This window comes from Alosa alosa, chromosome 24, assembly GCF_017589495.1.
Source record: "Alosa alosa isolate M-15738 ecotype Scorff River chromosome 24, AALO_Geno_1.1, whole genome shotgun sequence".
NCBI classification, from domain to species: Eukaryota; Metazoa; Chordata; class Actinopteri; order Clupeiformes; family Clupeidae; genus Alosa; species Alosa alosa.
The window spans coordinates 11,527,829-11,537,828 of NC_063212.1; the positions used below are offsets into that span (position 1 = coordinate 11,527,829).

Sequence of the window (10,000 nt, forward strand, 5' to 3'; positions counted from 1 at the left end):
TCTCTCTCTCTCGCTCCCTCCCTCTCCCTCTCTCACTCTCTCTCACACACTCTTTCTCTCTCTCTCTTACACACACACACACACACAATTCACTCTCTTTGGCTACACCATTCTCATCCACTAAAAAAACTCTTGTTACCTGAGGACACGCATAGCAAATCACAAGCTCAATAGCCCCAAAACAAGTTTTCAGTCACAGTTTTTAAAGTATTAAAAAATAATCCCCAGCGCTCTCTTTAGTCCAATTACATACTAGCACACAGCTATCGGCCCAATCATCCCCAAACCCGCGCTGCTTGGCAGGTCTGTTCTGCCATATGCTATCTCCTGATAAGCCTTACTGTAATGCTAGATTCCCACAGACATAATTGTGTGTGAATTGGGATTTTTTTTTTTTAAAGCATTTCACGGAGCTAAGAGGTTAGCTGTGTTTTTTCTCTCTAATGTGGCCCCTGATTGAGACAGAGAGAGAGAGGGAGAGAGAGACAGAGAGAGAGAGAGAGACAGATAGAGAGAGAATGAGTGCAAGTGAGTGAGAGTGAGACAGAAAAAGGGAGAAAGAGAGGGAGAGAGAGAGGGAGAGAGAGAGAGGGAGAGAGAGACAGGGAGAGAGAGACAGGGAGAGAGAAAAAGCAAGCTGGCTGTGAAATCGGTAGCAGGTGATTAGGGCTGTTGTCAGGCCCAGGGGTCATGGAAACGAGTTTGTCGCTATGTGCCACCCCGGGCACTGACACTGCGATACAGCTGCGGTTAATACCCAGCATGCACCTGTCAAGCCATCGATAAAACCCTGCGCTGCTATCAGACAGCCACAGATGCTCACTTTAGCCCTCTAGATGGCTGATTACTGTGAGCAAACGCTCCTGCAAACAAGATTGGAGACTCTATTCACCATTTTCCCCACAGATTTCCATCTCTGCTAAATAGCATAGCAACGATTAAAGATATTTCTTACCCTCTTTTCTTTTTAAAATAAACAAATTATCATTTTGTTATTATTATGATTGTTGTTTTCTTCTTTTAAAAAAGAACAACTCACTGTTTTTTTTTTTTTTTTTAAAATTGTGGTAACAATACCTTTTCATACAAAGAGCTTTAGATCCCACTGAGTACAAATACAGTGTTATGGTATCTCTCTCTTTCTTCATCTCCTTGGTATGCTAACTGAGGCTATTACAGGACAAACTATGGGAATGGGCCTTACCACATGTTAATCACAATGTATTTCTTACATTAGTGACGAGACCAGCATGTTTACACACAGTACAGAGGAAACACTCCATTCGGATTGCATACGGACATAAAACAGATGTCAGAGAACCCACAGAGGTGTGTGTGTGTGTGTGTGTGTGTGTAAGCCCATGAGCGCAACATGATTGCTGCATGTATCTTATCTAGCGCGTCTCTTCCCAGGGCACTCTGAGCGTTACTCCAGTGCCCAGCCAAGCGTGCCGGCTTAATCTCTGCTCTTCTTCACCCTTTCAATGCCTGCGGCACAAACACATAAACACACACACACGGCGTGTCACACACACCACACACACACACACACACACACACACACACACACACACACACACACACACACACACAAACAAACAAACAAAGCCTGGCACCCGGACACAAACATGCTGCAGATCTCACAAACTCTAAATACCAGTTTCTAGGTAAGCCAAGGCAGGCCTCATCATATAGGTATGACAGCGTCACCCTCAGACACACACACACACACACACACACACACACACGGTAGATAAGGTATAGAGCCTATCATCATAAGCTAAGCCTGGGGGGATAAGGTCTTGTCAGAAATGCTCTTTCTAAATGGCAAATCCAATTACATCTCCACCTATTTTACCCCTGGATTCAACACACGGTTTAGGATTGCAGCTAGAATGTTGACACTGGGCAAACACGACATGAGACATCAACATTGAACAGCGTAATGCAATCAACATCTAAATCACGAATCCTAGAACAACAAAAGAATTCATTAAGGATAAATAATTAAGGATCAAGCTAGATTGAGGGTTGATTAGGACTGGAAATGCTTTCGTCTCTATCTATATAGGTATATCGATATTCACAGGAGTCAAGGTTATATTTTTCAAAGCATGAATCTTCCGTCTGATAAAGCTGCATTCACCACAATCCATTCTGAATGAGAACATCACTGTGGTTTTACATCATGCACCGCATGGCAGACATGCCTGCTAATGCAGTCATTACCAACGCCATAATTATCCTCCACAGCCTCGGCTAGGGCTTCTGTTTACGTTTTGTGTGTGTGTGTGTGTGTTCTGTTGTGTTCCGTTGTGTTGTGCTGTTGGTGGCGGATGCGCTAAAGGCGGGAGGGCCCCCGGAGGACGGCAGGCGGGGGAAGGCTGGCGAACACGACGCAGACAGCAGCTCCCACAATGCCACCTGCTTGCCAGACGACGGCGGGGGAGGAGGAGCTAACAGCTAGCGCGCTAACACCGGAGGTGTTTGATGTGTGGAGCGTAAAGCGCACGGTCCCTCTCAGCACCATTCTTGCCTTCAAGGTCCCTCATTGTTCTGTGCTTAAGCACCAGTCCCCCCCAAGTGGAGGACAGGTAGATCTGAGGCGGCGCCGTCTACACGAGGAAAACAACATTTGCCGCCTGCTAACGGCCGCTAACAGGCTTTGGAACGCCAGCAGAAATCGCCTGCGCAACATTTGCTCCAATTCAAACCAGCGAGCACATCAATAATTACAAGGAGGCGGAGAAGTGTAAAAGTGTAAAGTGGCTCTTTATGTTTTTTCTCTTTTTTCCTTCTTTTCTTTCTTTCTCTTTCTTTTCTTTTTTCTATGCTCCCTCTCCAGGTGCTCGTCCCCATCAATTAGCTGTACCTACAGACCTCTCATTGAGAGTAAGTGACTAATATGGCCGTAGCCTCTGAAGAAAGACACTTTTCACGATTGCCCAATGGGTCCCGCTAAGTGGGAACACATGGTGGGGCTCGGGGGCCTTGAGCTTGCCAGGGGTCCTCTGCCCCCAATGGAAAACAGGTGGAGCACGTTTTGGTCATGTAATACCCCATTTAGCCCCCGGAGCAAAGGTTATCCAGCTAATAGCTGCCTCGTGGTGCGTCGAGAAGGGGGTGTGGACACGGCCAAGACTCTACATCTGGGACACATTGTGCATACTTGCAACATATGCTTCAGGTTCAATTAAAATGAGGCCTTGGCACATTTATGAATCTGCTTTTCCTCTCTTTTCCTTTTTCGTCTGCTTCCACAACTATTTATCTGCCTTTCTCTTTCTATACCTTTTCTCTCTCTCTCTCTCTCTCTCTCTCTCTCTCTCTCTCTCTTTCTCCTTAACTTCTCTCTCTCTCGGGACTAACCTTTAATATTTTACTTGAATCCCGGGACTAACCAAAGTTCCCAAATAACGAGGGAGAAAAAGTCAGCTTAGCACTGGAGAGGTTGAATGGAATTCAAGACAAATTTGTTCACCTCCTCATGCTGGGAGCCGCGCTGGCGTGGGGCCAAGGATGAGTTTCAGATGAGCGAGAGGGACACGCTCGAGGCAAGGCGAGGCCGAGGAAACGCTCAGGAGAGTTACCCAAGAAGTAAAGTTGAAGGATGTTGAGGAGGAAAGACAAATATCACTCTTTTTTTGCACAGAGACAGCAATAAGAGGTTTCAGAAAGAAGAAAAAAAAAGTGTGGTCTTTGTGGTGATTTAACTAGCTGTGATTATAATATCCGAATTCACTGTGATGACGGGTCTGTCCCAATGTGGAGTCATAATTGTCGAGCTGCTGGTCACAGGATGCATTTTTGTCATTTTAAATCGGAGAATCCTTTCTGATGATCTAAGCCTCAGCCGAATGGAAATGAAAGCAAAGGGACGAGGGAAATCAACCTTTAGCAGATTGGGATGAGGGGGGATTTTCTTCAACTCCAATTGCCGTTCTGTCATCACCATGAAGGCGCATGGAATGTGAACAACCAGAGTCTCCTTCCAGTGGGGGGGAAGTTTAATCAATGTGGACAGGGAGCAAAATTTGCTTTTCTAAACCTCTGACCTCAAACTCACACTCTTTTATATTCAAGGGGCTTAGGGCAAGGCTGGGTTTCAATAACATGGATGACAAAACTGAAGAAAAAAAAATCCCGGGCCTATATAATTTTCCAGGGATCAAGTTGCTTTTTATGAAAAATGTCTTGCTTGTTCAATTATCATGGCGAAACTGCCCCATTTGCAACGGCTGAAATGCCTCATTTGTCGGAGTTACGCAAAATAAACGAGGCTAGGACATTGAGGCGATTGTAAAGTTAACACGATTAGGATCAAATTTGCACTACAGGTAAAGCTTGGTTACAGTCCACTTTCTAGAACAAACAAGCACCAGCAACAGCACAGAAACCTTACAGAAGAGCCTCCCTGGGGGAAAGCCATTTTTACATGGCAAAAGCGTTTGGTGTTCATTTAATCATTTTGTCCAGGTGGTACTAATAAAACACAGTAACAACAAGCTGAGGGGTGGTTTCAATTTTATTAACGCAAGATCAAGGCGGAACTTCTACAACGGTAACATATCCCTGTCAATTACTCGTGATTAAAATCTTCACAAGGCCTTACAATAACTGTCTGATTCCTCATTAAGAACAAAGAGAGACACCTGTTGCTAAAAGAGCAAAGCGCTTTCTAAATGGGTATAAGCCAGATGCATTTGTAACTCAACGTTTTTTTTTTTTTTTCATTTCGATTCTCTGCAGAATCTCTGGTATGCTCCCTCTTGATTCCCTCTTGCCCTAAGGCGTACTGTAGCTCTTTTCGCTCAGTAATGACTTAGCTTCCACCTTGAGTCTGCTTCATCTCCTGCGTTCCTCTGAGAGCTACCGCGCGATCCGACCAAACAAAAACAAACTGCCAGCAGTACAAAGAAACACGCCACAACGTCTTCATCATTCCAACTGTGGCCCTTTCCATCCTCTCGCACAGTTCAGGGAGAGACAAAGTTTCTGGCCTATGGGGGCTGGTTTGTGAGCCAGTGTGCATGCAAGCATTCGGCCTTTCTTTCTTTCCCCTCTCTCTCTGTTCGCTGTCTCTGTCTAATGAGCATTCCCCCCACGGCCATTTGAATACAATTAATTGCACTTCAAAGTCCCAGAGAAATATCAGAGGCTCAACACACTCGAGGCCCGCGGGCGGCCTTATTTATGAGTGTGCGATTCACCTTTATTCTGAGGTAGGGAGGCAACAGCTCAATCACACGGGTTACCAGCGGCGGCGAGACGGAGACAGACCGGGGCTTCACGAGGAGGAAGAGAAAAAGAGAGGAAGAGGGAGGGAGAGAGAGGAAGGGAGAGATAGAGAGATAAGAGAGATGGAGAGGGAGAGAGTAAAGGAGAGAGAGAAGGAAAGTGAGAGAGACAGAGGGGGAGAGAGAGAGAGGGAGAGAGAGAAGGAGAGAGAGCGAGAGCACTAGCCAGCAGACATTACTCGGCACTTTGAGGTGTGGAAGAGCTGCCCCTACTCTCCCCGAACATGAAAGAGCCCTTCAGATGTCAAGGAGAGAGGAAAGACCCACTTTGTCGGCAGGGAATGAGCCAAGCAGACTGAGACAAGGCTCTTAAGAGTACTCATCAACATGGAAAACACACACGCACAAACACACACACAAGGACAAATACTACTCACAGACTTGTCAAGCAGGTGTAGGGGTGTCAGTTTGTGAATGTTTCAGGGTTTTTGTGTGTGTGTGTGTGTGTGTGTGTGTGTGTGTGTGTGTGAAAGTTGGGGATTTATATGTTTTTGAAAACGTTCAAGCCTGTCCACTGAGAATTGAAATACTTACCTTGTCGTCTTTGTCATAGTCTTCATCTTCGTCCTCCAGCAAGTCCTCCACATCTTGCTAGTGGGAGGGAAATAGAGAAAAATAAATGTACCAGTAATTACATACTCTTATATGAAATGATAAAAGTAAATGTATTCATGTACTTTTATCATTATATACTGTACTGTATATGAAATGTTTTGGAAAGTAACTTTATACAAATCTTCTCAAGGTTTCTCAAGGTCTCACAAATCTTCTCAAGGCTTCTCAAGCTGAATAGCTTTTATAAGAGCTTTGGTGAATACTCATCCTTTACTTGCCATGCCTCCATACCTACCCCACACACGTGTCCTTGAATTCCAATACACTCTATTATTACGCTAGCTATAGTCTTTCACAAAAAGCTATAGGGCAATTGTCTGATTTATCCATCTAGAAAAATATGTCATTCCTTTTTTCGAAGGATGCTACATTATGCTCATATATTTCTTTATTAGTAAAGGGCACAAAAACAAACTTGTGTTAATGCAATTATTGCTTTTTCAAAAAGAATAAAATCTTTGTTTTAAAAGCTTAAACCCCTTGAAAAACTAGTCTGGGAAAATCTGTTCTGGGAAAATCTGTTCTGAAAATCTGGTCTAGTCTGGGAAAATTAAGTCTGATTTGTGTGATCAGTAGTAAATGAATGTCATCCATCCAACCGTGATTTCTCGATATATTGTGGTCTAATTACACAAGGCATACAAGGTTGCAGAGAATGCAAAATGCATTCAGGTTAGTCCAGGTGTTCATCAACATAAACATACCTCGTCATGATCTTATGTTTTCCCTATTCATATAGGTTACTGGACACTGTGGTTTACAGCAGTGGTTTTCGGGTTTAAACTAGACCACTATGAACTGTATGACTAGACAAAGTATCCCAATACTGTGCAACCTTCTCTGCAGAGCAAAGGATGTTAATGTTAATTACCTAAAGTGTTTAGCATATTAAAGTTTGGTGCGAGTTACTTACATCACATGATCTAATTAACTCAAGAGAGAGAGAGAGAGAGAGAGAGACAAACGCACAAAGGCAAATTTCCCAGGGCGCAACTAACTACTTTGGCAGAGGCCTAAAAAAGTCTCAAATACTTTTGCAAACTTCCCACATAGTCCTTGAGATGAATAAAGAGACAGGGTCAAGTCTGTTTTTTACAGGTACTCAAGAGACCTGTCCTTTCACTCAAATGACTCACGCCAGTACTCATTCACGCAACGAGGTCAGGGTCAAGGCCATTAATATGTACACTGGGGGAAAAAAAATACATTTTGAAAGAATTATAACTTGTGCATAAAGTATTTACTTTTTTTTCTATTCCAATCCCATAAATAAGAGTTTTTGGCAATACGAACATTTATAACAGGGCCCAAGACGGCTTGCATTTCTTTGTTCTATTTAATAAGGAGGTGAAAAAGTATGTCTGGCATAAGCTTCTTATGTAAATGGAGCTTCCTGCAGAGACAAAGCAGGGTTTGGGGACAGCTGAATGGGTGAGTGTGAGTATGTAAATGGGGCCACAGCAGAGATGTACCAGTAAATAGCCAAAACGCTGGAGCTGTGCACAGTCAATGGTGGATTACAATAGGGGATTCATTGCAACACTGAGAAGAGAACCATGGTTATCAATACACAATGGACAACCAGGACCTGGGGCAACACATTAGTGCAGATGGACGTCATTGTGACTGTTTTGTTTATAACTTTGTGTTGTTTTTTTTTTTTTTTTGGGGGCTTTTCCATAACTACATAAATAGTATTGTTCAAGACACCCTTCAACTTGGGTTTACTGAGGTCACTGTGTGGTTAATGCCCTTGATAAGTAAATCGGGCATTCAAACTCATCTAGAGTCAACCAATGATGTTTAATCAGCTATGCAGGTTAGCTGAAATTACACTGAAAAGTGGAAGGGCTACAGTAGGACTGAGAACCACTACAAACTAATTGTTTGCTTCAAGTCCACTATCTGTACTCTGCTTTTGAGTATGTAGAAGTAAAAGTATTGACCTGACAAAGGTGACACTCCATTTCCATCAATACAATGTCACTGAAGTAATTAGGGCCTAGTATAGTGGATTGTAGGGCATTTTGTACTGTGAAAAAAACATTACTTTTTAACTTGATATATCTTGCAGGCTGTTGTTAGTATATGTGTGTGTGTGTGTGTGTGTGTGTGTGTGTGTGTGTGTGTATGTGTGTGTGGCAGGCCAGCTGGCTTCAGAGCCAAATACATTTTGCTCTAAACCTAAACAGGCAGAGGGGGCAACAACACTGTCAGCTACAAACCTAAAACACTCCTCCCACTTAACTTTACGCCAATATTTCACAGCAACACAGCCGTGGGAGGTAAACCCACACACACGCAAATAAAATCAGACAGAAAAAAAGTCAACAAACCCAGCGGCAAGAGCAGCGCCAAAAGACGGCAGAGACGGGAGCCGCGGTAGCGAGCGCGAGACCCACCAACAGCGGGACTGGAGGTGGAACAGACACAGCAACAGCGGCAGCGCGCTAGCAAGGTCGTTAGCGGAAAAAACAACAACAGGTACAAAAGTTCACAGGGCTCGTCTGGCAGAGAGAACAATAGCAGCTTCAAACTGCGCCTGAACAAACAGCATAACCAACGACGGAGAAAAAGAAATTTGCCAGAGCCAAGGTTGGGCACGGGAGTGGGAGGTGGAGAGAGGTGGAAAGGGTGAGGTTGGGACTGGTTGCGGGAGGGGGGTGGGGGGGTGTCATTGGAGAGAATCCGTGGGGGGCACAAAAAAAAACATTTCCCGTTTCAAAGTGACGTGACCTTCTTGATTTCTTGTCACCTGTCATAAGATGGGCGCGTCTGACAGAGAGAGAGAGAGAGAGAGAAGAGAGAGAGAGAGAGAGAGAGAGAGAGAGAGAGAGAGAGAGAGAAAGAGAAAGTGTGGGAGTCACGACGGGGAAAAAAAACGAAAAAACAATCCAGTCATCCTCTGCCTCTCTTCAGTCACCACCACCACCGTCTGTCCTCCCAGCTCCACCTTCCTGTCAGAACCCGCTCACTTCTCCACACTCTGCCCCAGTTGACTTCCGCAGCCGCAGCAGCAGCAGCAGCAGCAGCAGCAGCTACTGTAAAACAGCCACCAGGCTCTCACAAGAGGCCCAATCTGGGCTAAACGCTGAGGCGATAGGGCGACCGGAGGTGATGTGGGGAGTTTGGGATGGAACAGGCTGGCAGAGGCCCTCAGGCTCTGTGACGTCTCTCTCTCTCTCTCTGTCTCTTGCTCTCTCTATCCATCTCTCTCTCTCTTTCTCTCTCTCTCAGCCTGTGACTGACATCGGAGAAGTGTCTGACAGGCCCTCAGCTACTCCTGCCGCGTGTGCTTCTCCATCCTTTATTTATGAAGCTTCCCAGACAAGTACCACAATTCTGCCCCCCTCTCTTCCCCTCTTTTTTTTCAGTTACTCTCACAAGGCGGAACAAACAGACGAAAACAACTCAAACCAGACTAAACAACTGCAAAACAAGCCTTTGTTTTATGGAGTGTTTTCAAATGTGTGAAAAGGGCAGCAGAGCCATAGGGGGTGCTTCAATAGATACTCTCAAAAGCTGGTCTCCAAGACACAAAATGGGTTGAGAGCTTTTAAAATCTTTTTTTTTTAATGATTTTTTTTATGATTTATTTGCTCGATTTGCCCTATTCATTCGCTTATCTCCCCCTGTCTTTGGCAACAAAGATCAAGATAGCAGGTCAGAAATGAGCCCCGTGGAGTCTCACGCTCCCCCCTGCCTCTACATTCTCATGAAGACGAGACAATAGACTAAGCTTGGCAGTCTGCCTGCTAATTGAGTTTCCTGACTGCTCCAAGTCAGATTACAAAGGCAGTCAATATTTGTAGAGGGAGGGTCAGAAATGACTGTTTCAGATACTCCATCTCATTTCAACACACTGGTAGGCAAATTATCTATCGACCCCCTCAAAAAAAAAAGTCAGAGTGGAAAATAACATAAACAGATGTCTACCTCTCTGGACTGCTGTTAAATTCTCCAGTCTAGGTCCAACTTCCATTTTACCACTGAATCATCAGCTAATATCGACTGTCATAATGTTAGCAAAACATTTGCACTGCCTCAATGGTAAGGACTGAACGGGGAAAAATATTTCAGCTGGAAGG

General features: G+C 44.5%; 1 protein-coding gene across 6 annotated transcripts in view; it reads right to left on the reverse strand.

The window, feature by feature from the left end:
- mctp1a (multiple C2 domains, transmembrane 1a) overlaps positions 1 to 10,000 on the reverse strand; it is a 166,242-nt gene that overhangs the window by 21,913 nt on the left and 134,329 nt on the right. For all 6 annotated transcript variants that reach the window (XM_048237048.1, XM_048237044.1, XM_048237045.1 and 3 more), the window contains one exon: positions 5,832 to 5,888. In XM_048237048.1, the coding sequence (XP_048093005.1) occupies positions 5,832 to 5,888 (57 nt within the window). The remainder of the gene's footprint in view (positions 1 to 5,831; positions 5,889 to 10,000) is intronic.